The sequence below is a fragment of the Momordica charantia genome (assembly GCF_013281855.1).
Source record: "Momordica charantia cultivar OHB3-1 chromosome 4 unlocalized genomic scaffold, Mcharantia_2.0 BLBB01000004.1, whole genome shotgun sequence".
In the NCBI taxonomy this organism is placed as follows: domain Eukaryota; kingdom Viridiplantae; phylum Streptophyta; class Magnoliopsida; order Cucurbitales; family Cucurbitaceae; genus Momordica; species Momordica charantia.
Window position 1 is genome coordinate 26,234,736 of NW_028275162.1, and position 17,271 is coordinate 26,252,006.

The following is a 17,271-nucleotide window of genomic DNA, read 5'->3' on the forward strand; positions in this document are numbered from 1 at the left end:
AAATGAGTTAATATTCGTTAAATAACGTATGTTGGGAATCTTAATCAACAAGCCCGTCTAGCTCAGTCGGTAGAGCGCAAGGCTCTTAACCTTGTGGTCGTGGGTTCGAGCCCCACGGTGGGCGTCGTTCTTTTTTTAATTAATTCTGTTCCCAAGTTCTTCTTATCAGCCCAATCCATCTTCATGGGCCAATTATTGAATATGCCGATTGGGCCATATTTCATGTTTGGTTTGGGCCCCAAGCTCATTTTTGGCACAAAAGAATTTGGCCAGCGAAAATATTCTACCTACGATATTATTTCATTTGGACTTAAAAAGCATATGTAATTTTACTTTTGGTTTCAATCTAAAATGTTTCGTACAAATGAAACTATTGTTGAATTTAGGATAATTTTTGGGAAAATCTCTTTCGACTGAAATACTTTTTCACCTTTGAAAGAAGTTCTAATTAAGTGTTTTTAGTAAAATCATTTTAAAGGGTCTTTTAATTTTAAGAATCTCCAAAATTATTTTTTAGGTCTACCGAAAAGTCACGAAATTTTTGAAAAATGCTTCTCATTAACTAGAAGTATTTTCACTTTTTCAACAATCATGTCGAACTCACGTTTACGTACGAAGAATATCAATGTTCTTTCTTACTTCTAACTAGCTACGTGGGACTATATTTAAATCCTCGATAGTTTTTTCAACTAAGTTTTTCTTCATCTGTGTGAGAAATACCATGGACAACATGTGGTTGACCGAAATCAGTTGCAAATCCTCTCTCATGCTACAAACAGGCAACTATTGAACTTAGTTCAAGTTACTTTTCAATGAGAATAATTAGTTTAAATAAGACATGGCAGGTATTTATAAGTAGGGAATTAATCTCGATTGTTTATAATGAGTAGCCAACTCCAACAATAATATAACATGATGTGTGTGATGTGCCACCATTTTCCAATGGTGATGCCAAGCATGGGAAGTAACACTAAAGCCCCTGTACATTTTCTCTCTTCAAAATAATGGTGTCTCCTTATCTCTCTCTACAAATCAAACACAAAAAGAAAATTTTTTAATAAGTTGAAGCCGACAAATCAATACGACAAATTGGGATCCATTGAAAACTCTTCATGTTTTAGCAAAATCAGGAAACCCTATTGGGATTGATTGTGGATAAGAATTCCTGCAACAGAGGAAGAGCGCAATCCTATAATGGTGAAGGCTTCAATTTCATTTGATTCAAGTCAAGTGGTGGTGGTGGTGGTGGTGGTGGTGCTGTACTTGATCATGATGACTCGCGTGATAAAGCTGACTGAGGATGGGCCCTCTCTCTCGACATGATTAATGCCATGGAGTTCGGGGAATCACAAAAAGCTAAGTCTTCTTTCTCTTTTCTCTCTCTCTTTCTTAGACCACAAAGTCATGGTGGTGGTGCAGATTTTGACCTCACCCTTTTAATTGCACCCTCCCCCCACCATTCTTTTCTTTTCTTATCCCCATTTACCTGTTCACCACCACCATTGCTTCACATGCGTCAAGCGTTTGATATAATGTCGCACAGAAAAATAATAGTTGGAAATGAGAAAATGCTTGGAAAGTTTTGGATACTGTGTGAGTTGTGAAACAAATGGGATGTTTTTGGCGTTTTGGGTGAATCAACTGGGGATTTGACACTTCATGTTGTGAAAAAAACAATTGAGTCTGTAGGAGTCGGCGGGTTTCATTTTTAGCATCTTCTGGGATTGGAATCACAGTTTATATGTTGACATGTGCAATGCAGTATATAGCTAATTCGGGATCTTTGAGGAAATTACTAAAGATGAACAGCAGGGGATTACTAGATTTAAGTCTATCCTATTGCCTGAGTTTGGAGATGAAGATTAGGAAAGTAAGTGAAATGGGGAAAAGGGGAGGGATTTTTTGGTGTCTCTGGATGCAAAATCACCAATAAATTATTTTGTAATTACACATAGAATTTCATGTTTTTGAAGAGTGGATGCTCTTCCATGCCATTACAACAGAGACAGAATTCCGCACATAGAAAATGTATACTGCCAGTATATAAGTAGTCCGACCAGTCTTATTCATTCTACGGTACAAATTTCATCTGGAAAAAAAAAGGAAAGAGAAAAGAAAGAGAGAAGAGTTTGAACAAATAAACCAATCACCAATTACCAATCCCCTGCTGCTTGGTTAAAAATACCAGAAAGTGGCAAATCTTGATATGAGATGGAGGAAAATGAATAGTAATGATATAATTAGAGCCTAATAAGCCATGGCGACAGGAGGCGCAGCATAGCTGATGGTTCTCTGGTTGGGCATGGCGAGCATGGCGGTGTGATCCAAGAAATCCTTGAGAGCAATTACGGACTCCAAAATGGTTCTCAAATCATCACCACAAGAAAACCCAAAACACCCTTCTCTTCGAACTGCATACACATAAAAAGTTATGCACCCTTTTCTGAATTTGAAGCGAGCCATCTCGCACCCACTTAGCCCTCTTATCAGCTTCTTGTTCACTTCCCCAAGAGGGATTTCCGTCGGCCAAACACGGTCTAAGGCTGCCTTCATGGCCTCATTTTCGAATACAAAGAGAAGAACTTTGGACTTTTTGGTGCCGAGGCCGAGAGTGAGTGTGTGCCAGGCGTGGTGGGCGAGGATTGTGAAGTTTGTGGGGAGGAAGGCCGTGGCTGAAGGGAACGGCGGCTGGTGGCCGGAGTTTCTGGTGGCCGGCGGAAAAGAGAGGAGCCGGAGGAGTTCTAAAGTCCTGGCTCGCCGGATTGTGAAGGATTTGACAATGAATTGGCCGCCGAATCTGAGACCTTTGACATCGGAGCTTGGCTTGAAAGAGAAATCAGAAGCTGGTTTGGTGGTTTGGTCATTTGGGTGTTGGTGTTTCTGCTTCTTGTTGTTGTTCTTCTTCTTGTTCTTCTTTGTCTCTGTTTTCTCCATGCTTTTCTTTTCTTCTTTGCGCCCTTCTTTCTTCTCCCTTGCTTGTGGTGGGTTTTGTTGTTCCTGCTGGTTCCACAATTAAAAAACCAATCCTCTCCTTTGTCATCGTACAATGAACAACCTTTGTTTCAAGAGTTATTACTGATTTTTTTTTAAAAAAAAAATCATTTAGTTTCCTCCAAAAAACACACATAGTATAATAGAATGTTATGGAAACTCCAAAAAATTATTTTTGTGTTGATAATCGACACGTCAAATCCTCCAAATTGTGTATTTTAATGACATTTTCAAAAGATTTTATCTTTTAAGGTGTTGAGTAAGCATCTTTATTCTTATTTGGCCACTCAGCTTAATGATGATAACAATTCCATTCTTAACTAATGAATTATTTATCTCATAAACATTACAACTCAAAGAGAGAGATGTTGTTGCACAAAGTCGTTATCAGATGTTGTATCGATATCACTGTGTTTGGTGGGAATTAGATCCTAACCATTGGTAGCTAGATCGCATTCCCATCCATTTTCCCCTCAAAATAACATTTTTATTTTTTTATTTTTTCAAAAAAAAAAAACTTATTTAGTAACTATTTCAACTCGATTTGTTGCATAGTTGAGACTAAGATAAAGTTTATAGTAGTTTAGACTTTAGAGGTAGTAATAAGAAAAACAAAACGGATCAATAACTAGTTTGATGTTTATCTTGTAGTTTGAAATTAGGTGCAAACTTTTTTGTTTAAATACTTTTCACTCTACTCGTAGTTATATTTTCAATTTTTGTTTATTTTAGTCTTTGTATTTTCAAAAGGTTCATTTTGGTAGTTCTACTTTTAATAAGTGACCAACTTTGTCCATATTTACAAAATTTTGACACAAAATTAATACGTTTAATACGTATTTATGGCTATATTTCAAAAAATTTAGTGAATAAGATGTGATGCTAAAATTATTATTGAAATAAATAAGATAAAAATAAAAATTAATAGACTAAAATAATTATTTTTTAAAAATATAGGAACCTAAAAAAAGTATAGGAATAAAAATATAATTTCTTTCCTCCTTGAAAATTGGGAAGATTCTAGTTTTTTAGGTTACCATGAACTTCTAAATTTGGTTACATGATGCCCAATTACAGAGGAGGAGGACCACAGAACTGTGAACCCAAATAGGAAAATTACTTGAATCAAGAACTTCATTTGTTTCCCAACTTTCATAATTACACCCATTTGTTCAACTTCTTAACCTTGGAAGGCTAAAAAGTTTCAAGTAATGCTTCAATTTTTAATTTTTATAACCCTTTTTTCACTTCACCTTCCATCGGTAGCATAGATTATAGAATGTATGTTGTTTGTTATATATATATATATATAATACATGAGAAATGGTTATTAAAAGTCCAAAGTATGTTCAAATAGTAGTTCAAGTGGTTTCGTTTTTCATTACCCATTTTGTGCACCATGAATTGATGCTTATAAGAATGGAACATTTTGAAGACAAAAAGAGGGATAAGATTGATTCATATCATAAAAGAAAATTATAGAATTATCATTCTAATATTTGATCAGTATCGTATCAGGAGCTGTTCAAAGTATATATAACTGAACAAGTCGAATTCAATCTTAGAATTTTAATTTCATCAAATTAAGACATTGTACTTGACTACATTGTCATACCAATAAGTTTTGTTAACCAAGTGGCTTATTTCGTAAGGTTTGAGACTACATTTGAGCGTTTTTTAATTGCTAAACCTTTCAGGTGACTTATGTAAAAATTTTCTAACTGATTTAATTATGCAGTCATATTTTTAAAGTAAGTTGGTTTGAATAAAAGTATATAAGATTTGATTCTCAAAAAAGAACTAAAAGGGAGGTTGTATTGAAGACATTTGTTGTATGTTTTGGAGAGAGATAAGGGTGGGTTACCAAATTGACAGCCTAGAAGTCCTTTCAATAAAGCTAGTTTCCTTCTAAAGGCACCATTGCCTTTAATCATATCATGAGAAAAGAAACTTAGAGAGGCCATGAGGAGGACCTAATAAATAACCCTTACTAGGAGGGAGACATTATGGCCCTCACCTAAAGTTTGTTTCACCCCATTCATGCCCTTCTCATTATAATAATATACTCTCTTTTTTTCTTCCATTCCTTAAATTAAATCTAGTTTTGACCTTAGTATTTTAAAATAAAATCTTTTTACTTATAGTTGATTTATTGTGCAAACAATAACTAGTGCACATTGGAGCGGCTTAAATCTCCTGTGGATGATAAAATTGATTCAATGTGGTTAAGAAAACTTGTTTAAGTTGACCACCTTTCATATCAACCTTTTCTTTCCTCATTACCATTGGACTGGGGCAAAAATTTTGATTTTCAAACTTCCTCCACCTCATTCAATTCAAGGCTGTAATTGAAGCAAATACTTGAGCTGTAGAATCATATGATATAAGGCATGTGAAGCATACTGGTAGAAAGGAACTTCTCCCCTTGCCTGTCATTTGCGATATTCATGTACTCAATTTGCTTATTATAATAATTTGTTAGGATAATGCAACTGACCTATAGAAAGAATGCTTTAGAATTTTGATTCTCCACCTCCTATTCTAATTTTGTTAATAAAATTTCAACTTAAAAATGAGGTTAATACTATAAAGGAGGGCTTTTGAAGGTCTACATCTAATGCAATAGACAGAATACCTAACAATGATTATCAATCACCAAAAAGAAAAAGAGAGAGAGGTGTTTGTTGAATAATGATAATGGTGGAGAAGATGAGGTTAGTTTTTGTATTTTGAATGGTGAACATTATTAATCATCAAAAGAAAACTCTTTAAATAAAACAATGATTTTGGTTATGGAATGGAATGGAATGGAAGCCACAACTTTTTCAGGTCATTTGCTTGATTGAACTCACTATTTAGCACCTAATTTTTCAATTTTAACATTGTTCTTTTTTTAACAAATTTTTAGTTTGTCTGTACAATTAATGTCTACAAATATGTTTGCACCTAATTTTTTGTTTTAACTATTATTATAAGATGTTTCGCATAGTCTAGTTTTCATTTTGTAATATAATAAATTGAGGTTATATGTCAATTAATATGTTGATAATTAAAGGTCTAGTTAATAATGACTTTTTTTTTTAAATAATAGTAATAATAATAAAGTTAAAGTTTGTTGGCTAACAACTTTTTGAAATTTTAATTTTTCTTTTTAATTCCCAGTAAAATTTGTGAAAACTTAAAAACGAAGTTTCCGTTTTTTTTTTTTTTTTTTTTTTTTTTAAGTTAGGCTCATATTTCAAAAGTTTTTTTAAAAAAATATAAAATATTATGAGTTAAATAGTTTTAAAAGTCTAAAAAATTGAAAAGAATTATAAAAATGGTCCATTTCACTTAATAGTTGTCAATAACAAATTAACAATGGAGTTTTCTTCACTAAAAAAGATTAAGTTTTATTAATTAATATACTCATAATTAAGATTCAATAATTATTGAAACATATCTACAAATTAAATGATTAACTTATCAAATCACTACTATTATGTCATATGGATTTTATTGTTCTATCATAACGAGTAATTTGTCGAACTAAAAAACTAATAATTTGTTTAACAAATGTAGAGGAACTGCTGGGATGAACAATCAAACAGTTTATTTAGTATTTTTATTATAACTATGACCATTTCTGAATATGAATCAATAATTATTGAGACAATATTCAATTATTTACTTTATTAATTCAACAACTATTAATGGCTATATTTATTTTTCAAAATTAAAAGTTTTTCATATAATTCATATCAATTAACTTTGTTAATTATATAGTTTATATAAAAAGAAAATGTATGGCTATAATATAAACTTCCAAAAAATATCAATAATTCTTTGCACACTCGATAAAAGTTAAAAGTATCTGATACTTTTTATTATATAAAAAATGATAGATATATTTTTCATAATATCTATGACTATCCCTCTAGATCAAGTAGATGAATAATAATAATTGAACTATCTATGCTATTTTCAAGTGTTAAAATGAAAAAAAAAAAGCTACAATAATAATAATATTAATTGAGTTTATAAGAAAGCCTATAATGCGAAAGACAAATTTCTTTTTGCAATTTAAATTTTGAAAATTAGCCTAATTAATTGTTTAAAGGCTGCAATTTCACAATCCAGGCCTAGGCGAAGGAAGTTCAGACGAGGCCCATCTTACGCAATGACCCGCATCAATAATCGAATGTCATAATAATTCTGGATATTTATTTATACAAAAGAAATAAAGAAAATGAGAGAAATAAAAAGTAAAAGATAAAGTAAATTTGATCAGACAATTGGGAAAAAAATATGCGGTGAAAATGGCGTTACTATGGGTTCAGCTTCATTTAACAGAGTAATAAATTAATAAATAAAAAAAATAAAATAAAATAAAATAATTAAAATACATATATGAGATAAAAATGAAGAGTTCCCAAAAGCCCACAAAAACAACAGGCACGGAATACGGGAGAGAAAAAAGGCAAAAAGAATTAATTTTCTAATTCTATTTTGTATAAGGAAGCCCAAAATAAGAACCAAGCAGTGTTTTCCCTGTCGTTGGTTGTGATTTGTAATCGTAATCGTAATCGTAAATTGTAATTGTATTCCATCCATCCATCATCACATCAACGTTTGCTTGCTCTGCTGCTGCATAAAAATGGAGCCAGGAGCAAACCCAGAACCACTCCCCAAAATGAAGCTGAAATTTCCCCAGTCGCACCCTTCTTTTCCCTTTTATTTCCTCTACATTTTGCAGCTGCATGAACCTCACACCTTCACCATCACCATCTCCATCCGGGTTCACACTTATTTCATACTCATACCCAACAACCAAAAAAATATCAAAATCCGCGGTACACAATTCTTCGTCTCCTCCTCAAAATTTCTCCTTCTCGTCTGTACACAATCTCAAACGGCTCTCAACAACGAGTGTCGTCGCCTCTCAGGCTTTATCTTCCTAATGTTATCGCCATTCACTGGCCTCAAAAACCGATCTGATTCGATCTCCGATTGGAGAACTGACTGAAGTCTCTTCAAATGCCCACTGCACTGCTTGTGGTTCAGAATGTCTCTGCTCCCCAACTGCTGCTGTTTTTCTGGACTAACCGTTCTCTGGCATGGTGACTGCCATTTGGCTTGCAAGTATGCCAGGGATCGCCATGGAGGAAGTGGCATGGAGTTTAGCTTAAGCGAAGACTTCGCAGCTTCAACCATGATTTGAAGAAACTGCTTAAGCCGTGCTGAAGAGCCAACATAGATTACGGGAAGTGAATTCAATATCCTATCATACGATTCAACTGCCCTGGCTATTTCAAAATGGCTTCGGAAGTCGATATCGATAATCAGTCTCTCTGAGCTTCCAGAGCTGTAGTTAACGACATCAATATACTCATGATCTCCTGTAGACGAGAGAGAAGAAGGCGTTATGCCGAATAAAGAAAAGGTGTCTCAACGCAGAGAAGGTTTCAGCCTCCTTTCTTCATATATCAGAGTATCAAACTCCCACATTTTATACCCTTCAGCACTACTAAAAAGGCAGAGAATATCACTTCTCATTTGACGGCATACATTGGGAAACAGAAGCTTATTCTTATGCTCTAAAAAAGGGATCTACAATTGAAAAGTAATTAAGCCATACCCGCACACTCCAAGTTTAAAATTTTCCGTTTCTATTTATTATTTAAACAGAAAATTCTCGATTTTCGAAAGTAAATGAATAAGGTTGTGAGGGGGAATACCTCCAGGGACCTTGCCAGCACCCTGCCATCTGGTTGCACATACAGCAGCATCATAACCTGAGAGTCTCAGTAGCTTTACCAAAGAAAAGCGAATGCAACTGGCGTTGCAAGGAGCAGAATTGTTAATGTGCAAATCCTTCTCATTCATCGACAACGTGAGCGAGTGAACCACCGAAAGCAAATCACTTTCATATTGGGATACTGGATTTTTATAGAACTGGAACAACAAACAATAAATTGTAAGAACTTAATTAATTTATCTCTATCTTTTACTTGGTTAGATCAAAACAATATGCAGGACAGAACCAAATGACAGAACTAGATAGATGGACTTCATGCAACAGTTCCCAGAGAAAATTCAACATTCAGGTACATTAAACAAGACATAACACGAGTCTTGAATAGGGAGGGTTATATGTTCTTCAAAGAAAAGAAAGGCAGCTGGAGTAGATTAAGCTCCATGATATTCATTTTTTTACCTGTAATTCAATTTTAAAGCACTTGTTTAAGTGATATAACTATTGTCTAGAATTGCCCATACATCAACTAATAAATCGCCTCAAATTTATCCAATTGGACACCAGAAGGCAGCCAAAAGAACTTACAAAATCTAGCCACAAAGATACTCAATCCGACCCTATCAAACAACAAAAAAGTCCCAGGCTCAACGCCAATATGACCAAAGCTCGTCCAAAACAAACTCTCAATGAAAAAAGAACATCCACTATAGGAATTTCGTTAAAGTACAAGAATTCCAACATCCAACTAGAGATCTCCAAAAGACATGCACCCAAACAGTGGTTTTCATTTTACAACTAATTCAAGTCTATAATTCGATTTGATGAACATAAAAGTTAAAATTCAAAGGACTAAACTTGACCCCTCTAAACAATGAGTTTAAACAAATTCCTACATTTTTGAAAGGGGTTAATTTCGATTTCTCGTTTTCTAACCCAATTCTCGGATCAAATAACAAATACATAGGCAGCAGGACTCCCAACCGCAGTTCCAATCGATACTTCAATATTCATAATCACTATTCATAGTTAATAATAAGGAAAAGAACAAAAATCCCATTTCCAGTAGAAAAAGATATAAAGTTATTTCCGTCCGACAAAAGAAAACGTAACCGTCCAATTTCCATCCAAGGAGATTAAAAGATCATGGCAAACGTTCAATTGCTCGGAGGATTATAATAAACCAGTCCCGTTTAGTAATCATAAACATTAAACACATCAACAAGTCAAAAACATATAATTATATTTTCCAAAAAAGAGTAATGATATAATTACATCCACAATTCAGCGAAGATATCTACAGAACCAGGCTAAGAACAAATCAATCAACAAGAGAATTTACCAGAATCTTCTCGGCAAGATAAGGAAGATCAGAGACACCAGAATCGCTATCGCTGCTACACCAAGACTCGGCCCCACCGCTCCCATTTTCTAAGAAATCGCTGACCATGAGAGCCAAATCGTGCTCGCTCTCATGGCTAAAACCTCCCATCTGAGCCACACCCCCGAGTCCGATTCCGCCTCCACCGCGGCCGCCTACCTTGACCCATAAATCCCCACCCGGAACGCATACCCGGCAGTCCATCTCCGGGGCCACAAAACCTTCTGTTTTACCACTATCCCTGTACCTCTCCAGCTTCCCACGGCCCTCTGATTGAAATCACAAATGCCCTTTCCCATCCCCTGGATTAGCGAAATTCATCGTCGTATTCACGATTGAACACAAAAAGGGGGGGAAAATTGAATTTGCGCGTTTCCGATTTTGCACCAATCAGAAAAATTGGATTACGGGTAATTGGTATTATCGGCCGCTTGGTTCTTGAAATACGATCCAAATGGGTAGAGAAGAAATAAAGAGCTGAAAAAGAGAGACCAAAAAATGATGATGCCTTTTTTTCCTGCAAAACCCAAAGGATCCAAAGGACGGTGGACGGAACGAACAACGAAAGGGGGATGAAGTGCATATAAAGCAGAAGATAAATAATGAAAGGACGAAAATATCCTCCGATATTCTTGTAGACCAAGTAAGTCTCCTCGTTTACGCGGAAATATCGTAATAGTGGATAAGGAGGGAAATTTATTTAGTTGAACCAAGACGCAAAATTAAACAAATTCTTATTTTTTTTCCCATTAATTTAAGCTGTTCTTTCTTTTTTCTTTTTTCTTTTTCTAATTATTATAATAGAGTTCGAAACAGAATTGGATTTTGTTTTCACCTACCACGGATAAAAATCCGTTGGGTAGTTTAAATCTTTTACCTTTTTGTTGTTAAATTATCTTAATTTCAGTTGGCAACAAAAACTGCCAAAAATATCGAAACCAGTTAGATTCTCCGGTAAAAGATATTTGTTATTGGTAGGATTTTTCTAAGCTATCATCTGCCACGATTAAATTAATTGAATCAACCAAGAAAATAATAGTGTGACCGTGGCTGGCTTTGATATAAAATGGGGTTAAAAATGAACTGGTATGGAATTGCCACGATTAGTAACTTTCTATATCACTAATGAAAAAAAACACATTTAATTTCTATTGAAATGACACATAATCGAAGTGGGTACTTTCTAATCAGAAATTTTATTTTGCTTATCATGTTCTAGCTTGTTACCAATATTTTCACCTCACCTCCAACTAGATTACAGGTAGGCAACCAACTTGATGGAGCTAGTTGTTTGTTCAAAATCAAGCAATAACAAAGTCAAAATTGAATTAATTTCTATTTGTTTTTTAAATTTTTTAAAAAGTGATTCTCTATTTATGTTGGTGAGTAGGTATTATAATTTTCATTTCTGGAAAAGATTCCAAACAGACCGAGAAAACTATTGCAGGAAAAAAAACCACTTTAATTTATTTAGTTAATTTTTTTTTAATTATTTTAGAAAACAATTTGTCCATTTTTGTCATTTTATTAGATTTCTTCTATTCCCAGAAATAAGTCGTCTTTTCTACGCTAAGGGAAAAAACTAAATAAAAAATTGATATCTCTTTGTCAAGAGGATGAAATTATATTAAAATGAATACCGATACTGTATAATCGTAAACTGTTTAAATTTGACCCAATATTTCGAGAATTCTATTTGGTTTTGTTTTGTTTTTTTTTTTTCTTTTTAATATAACAAATAGGATTTGGTTTGATTTTTTAATTTTGAATAAAAGAATGAGATTCGATTCCCGTGTTTTGTTGAATAATTCTGAAGCAAAATAATAAAGATAATTTCCCATTTTAATGTATAAAATAATAAACAGAAGGCAGAAAAGATGGGATATATATTAATTGACATTAAACACAATAAAAACTAGCCACCTAATCTCCACCTAACAATATAGGCTGCAAAGGGTAAAGTAGTCATTTAGCGGATCAACCTTGGAGACCAAGTCACAATCAAACATCAATAAAACGGGTTTTTCCATCTATTTCATTCATGATGATCTAATCTATTAGATTATAAATTATAACTTTTTCTTATAATTTTATAAAAAAAAAACTTTTTTATATAAAGATTAGACGTGATAATGATGCTAACTTGAGTAGAATTTGTTAATTAAGGTATGTATTTTATATCAAAATATCATATCTTTAAACACACCTCTACATATTACCCGATGTTAATTTATTGAATTTACATGTCTATTTTTATAATAATTTTGTAGTGTAATTTTATAATAAAATTTAATTTGACAATTTTAGAAGTCATCATACTTCAATTTAAAATAAAAAATTTTCTATTTCAAAGTATATGGAGAATAATTTGGGTTGCGTATAAATTAGTCAAATATCTACGTGAGTGAAAATACAAATATCAATTCAGTCATTATAATTTAACATTCTTTTCAAAAACTCTCCAGTTGAATCTAAATTTATTCTTACAAATTAATTTTATAGTCCCCTAAAATAATGTATTTAATATGACGATAATTTATAATGAAAATGACATGCAAGATTTAATAAAATTAAAAGAGCAACAAGATAAAAAGAGTTTTTTCTATTTGAATACAACACGTGAGGTTTAGAATTTGAGTTCGTAATATTTTAATCGAAAATAAGTCTTTGTTAAAACAACCATAACTTAATGTTGATTAACAAATATCTAAAATAAATATTCTAACTCCTTGAGATAGGAAAAAAAGTATATACTTTATAAAAATGAAGAAAAACACGCCAACCATATGATTTGTATTTATTGTTGTTTTTAAAATTTAATATGGGAGGAGGGGGAGCCACCGAAGCGGTGGCATCTGTCAGGAACAGATCACCAATCAATTTGAGGTGCGGTGACACGTGGTCTTTTAACGACTTAATGGGGACCATAATTTATAAAAAAGAGAGGGAGAGACCAGAAATATTAAATCGTGTGGCTGTGGTATTAAATCATGGATTTTGCCTTTTAATTGTATAGCTATTATATGGGTCCTTAATAATTAAGAATGGAAAATGAAACAAAATTTTGCATACCCATTAATAACAATTTGATGTGTATTTTAACCCGACATACGATTTTCTACAATCCAAATATTCAACCTATAGAAAAAATATTTTGTTTAAGTTTAAAAAAAAAAACAAGAAAAATACCAAGATTCCTTCTCCAATTTCATAATCTAAACCGAAAACAACTACAATAGATTAACATATAGAATCCAAAAAACTTAAACGAGCAACTTTCTTTTTTTATCTGGATAAATTATTATTTTAATAGGGGAGAATGAATATTCTAGTAAGCGTAGGGAGTGTAGGGCTCCCCCGAGATAGGAGCTCGAGCGCAATTAAGAGACCTTATAAACATAACAAATCAAATTTGCATAGTGACTAAATCAAAATTCGATAATAATGAATAGAAATGGCAAAGCCAGAAGCATATCTAGTAGCAGACGCAAAGAGAGCATGGTCAGGTTACAGGAGTCTACAAGAAGAAGGCTAGGTTACAACAAACAAGCTTTCCCCCTTTGTTTGTTGTGGGTCGCGCTTCAACGCAGGCACTCAATGAATGAAATGAGTGGAGATCTTCCTTCCCCCTTGTTAATTACCAAGAATTTCGTTGCCACTGGTGGTGAAGAAAATTTCTACCATCCCACCCAAAAACAACTCGGAGCCTAAACTAAAGAGAAGAGAGTTCAGTCTACCAGAAGCTAGCAGGGCTTTAGCCATTGGACTACATCCATCAGGACTACTTAAATTAAAAGAGCCACGTTAGTTTTGAGATGAAACTCATGAATATTAATAATATATAGATTAAAAAAAAAAAGAGAACATGATTCAAGAAGCTAAGCAGAGTGTTTTGGAATTGAAGGGACCAAACTTGGAGGGAAAAAAAGGGACCAAATGAATATAAAGACGTTAATTATTTGCTACAAAACCAACACCCTCTTTTTCTTTGGCCATTCAACAATGGAATCTAATAATTGTACCCAAAAGTAGCTAGCCACATCACACCAGCTCTCCTAAAATAAAATTAATAAATAAAAAAGCAATAATTTGCATGACAATAATCAAGAGCAGATCCAGCAAGGATTAGAACCACGTAACCGTGAAATTAGTTTCAATTATATACGTGGTGTTATTTTAACGAGAAATTAATGTTTGGTTCATTGGCTTACGTCAATCCCTCTAACCTCCGATGTCCTTCACTACAAGACAAAGGAGAGAGGGGAAGCTCCCCCTCTCCTTCGTCCCCTCTTCATGGTCGATGAAGATCTCCAAAGGTCAGCAACGGTGGCAGCAGTGACATTCACTTAGCATGGCTAGTTGAAGCTAGTTTGTGAGTTTCAACCAAAGAGAGGAGGAAGAAGAAGTTCAAATGTTTAGATAATTTGAAAAAGAGAAAAAAAAAGGGAGAAACCCAATTATATATTAAAAAAACTAAATTAAAAAATAGTAAAACAAAATCCATCTAACTACCACGTTGTCTTATAGCTAGTCAACTAAATCAAGTAAAGGTTAAAGCAGGTAAAAGACTATTTGAAATTATTTTCTAAATTCTAAAGTCTCTTTTTAAAACTATTTATAATTAAGTAAATGACCATTTAAATTTAAAGGCGTCTCTTTTAAAACTTAGGATCAATAAATAAATAGTGATTTTTAATAATAATAATTATTATTATTTTAATGAAAGGTAACTTTAAACTTCAACAATAAAGAACTATTAGAGATTAAAGTTGCAAGTAGGGAGAGGTATTAAATTAAAGTTCAGTGACGTGGAATCTTGAGGGGATGTAGATATGAGATTGGAATTATGAGAAAAAGCAGTTTCCCATCCCAAGAAATTTGGAAACGGTCCTTCATCCACCCAATGATTAAATCAAATGTAGCCTATAGGCATGTGCTTTCACTAAAATTATGACACCGACAGGTGACGAAATCAATATTTCTTATCATTTGTTTGGATTGGATATAGCCTATAGGCATGCTTGGAATGGGCTTTCCAACTGGAGAATGTTTGGACCGGCCCAACTCTACTAGATTTCGATTCATTTAGGTCTCAACCTTTTTCCCAAAGTTGATATTTTATTTATTTTTTAAAGTTAAATTATCAATTGGGTTTAATTTCAATTTTGTTCCAACAATTTAAAAGTTTCAATCAAGTTGATGTGATTTAGTGTCCATTTGAGACGACTTTTTGAAAAATTACTAATTTTGAGGATCTCTAGTATAGCTTTGTACTGATTTTGGATTACTAAAGGTACTTTTTAAGAAATCTACAATAAATAATAAATATTAAAAAAATTATTTAAAATATATTGTTTTAACTCTTTTTTTAAAAAAGTGATCGACCAAAAAATCAATAGTAAAAAAGTACATAATTATGACGTTTGAATATAGTAGAACTAAACGGCACACTTGTAAATAAAAATTGTAACCAAATGCGTAATTAAAATTCTTTTTATTCAAAATATTTTAAGATAAAGTACACAAATCGAAAGGTCTATAAACTGTGCATTTTAGTCTTAGTTTTAGTTTGATCCTTATTATATATTAAAAGTTCCGTTATTCGAACCTACAATATTTCCTCGAGGATAAATGTCTTAGCTGATTGAGCTAGGTTCAGATTAGTCCATAAGTTTCAATTTGATATTACGATTTAATTAAATTTCACAACTGGTCTGTTTTTTTTCAATCTTAAAACTATAATACAATAAGATAACATTATTGGCTAAATAAAAAAATACTAGTTTATTGTCACATAGATGTAAAACATCTCAACATCTCATGTATTCAAATAAGTAGTAACGTGTAATAACAAAGACAATTTGTGAAAATTAAACCAACTATTAAGAATCAATTTAAAACTAAAGGGATGGGAGCTTTTAAGACCATAATAATCAAATTTAAGGTGAATCCAAATTAATTGATCATCATTTAGTATTATTTTTAAATACGATAGGATATCACCGACGTTTAGATATAAAATCTCTCGTCAACCTAGTATAGGTCAACTAGTTAATACATTTATTTCCGACTAAAGGGTGGAATTCGAATCCCCCATATTTCAACTTTATAAAATAACCAATTAGAATGTTGTTCTTTTTTCTGAATAATCATGGATGATAATAAGATAATAATGAAATTTCAGAAATGTCAGCATTATCCTTTTTATTCACCAACTTCGCCACCTCCATCGAATAAGTTTCCAGGTAATGTGCTAGTATCAAATTTGACCTGACGTATAATTTGACCAAAAATATTATGATCTATATTGGAAGTAGATTCAAAATTAATTATCGGTTATACATTTTTTTAATGGTTTGGTAACGACAGGTGTGAATACCTAACTTTTTTAAATTTGTAAATGAATTAAAAAATAACAAGCAGTTGTAAAAATCAAACGTTATTTTAAATGCATAAATTAAAGAGGGTAAGAATGAGAGATAATATCAAAAGTTTTTATAGTGGTTCGGAACTCCTACTTCATTGCCCAAGACTCCTTAAATAGTTTACTATTTCAACACTCTCTTGCGGGTGGGAATCAAACCGATTAACCACTCTTTTTTGTAGGCTCAAGAGTAATTAATAAGTTCAAGATCCAACCTACGTCAACATTTTTCATGGTTCAAGATCAAACTGCTATAATCATTTTTAATAGTTAAAGATCAAACCACTCACAATCTCAAGGTGCATACACACCTTAATACAATATCCCAAATGATGCAAAATATACAATACAAATAAAAGACCTCGCTGAGGTAGAATAATACACAAATTTCACACTAAAGCAATGACTAAAAACCACACTCTAATGTGGGAGGGAATGAAAATTTCGAAGAAGAGAGGAATATGATTTTTGCTTGGAATAATTGATGTGGGGAAGAATAAAGTTAGTGGCTTTATATGGAATTTCGAGGATAAATTTTGACAATTAGATTTAGCACAAAAAAGAATGAGGAATGGGGATTAAGAGAAAAGATAAGTAAAAGAAATTTAAAAAATTTATGGAGATGGGAAGAAAATGGTGGAAATGGAGGGAAAATTCAAAATTATTAATTCTGAATTTATTTTAATTTGTCACGCCACCACATGATTCGTCCATGTCATCCACCACATTAGAAAAATCGTT

General features: G+C 32.7%; 2 protein-coding genes and 1 non-coding gene across 3 annotated transcripts; 1 reads left to right on the forward strand and 2 right to left on the reverse strand.

Annotated features, from left to right (window-relative positions):
• Positions 1–51: 51 nt before the first annotated feature.
• TRNAK-CUU (transfer RNA lysine (anticodon CUU)) lies at positions 52–124 on the forward strand. Its single transcript has one exon. It is a non-coding gene; the product is annotated as a tRNA-Lys (tRNA).
• A 1,792-nt stretch (positions 125–1,916) lies between these two features.
• LOC111006150 (uncharacterized) lies at positions 1,917–3,115 on the reverse strand. Its single transcript, XM_022277920.2, has one exon. The coding sequence runs from the start codon at positions 2,932–2,934 to the stop codon at positions 2,248–2,250; it is 687 nt and encodes a 228-aa protein (XP_022133612.1). The 5' UTR covers positions 2,935–3,115; the 3' UTR covers positions 1,917–2,247.
• Positions 3,116–7,279: 4,164 nt separating this feature from the next.
• Positions 7,280–10,676, reverse strand: LOC111006670 (cruciferin (DUF506)). The gene is made up of 3 exons (XM_022278710.2): positions 10,068–10,676; positions 8,709–8,925; positions 7,280–8,369 (listed from the first exon to the last, which is right to left on the reverse strand). Exons 1-3 carry the CDS (start codon positions 10,308–10,310, stop codon positions 7,879–7,881), a joined length of 951 nt encoding a protein of 316 aa, XP_022134402.1. The 5' UTR covers positions 10,311–10,676; the 3' UTR covers positions 7,280–7,878.
• Positions 10,677–17,271: the final 6,595 nt, after the last annotated feature.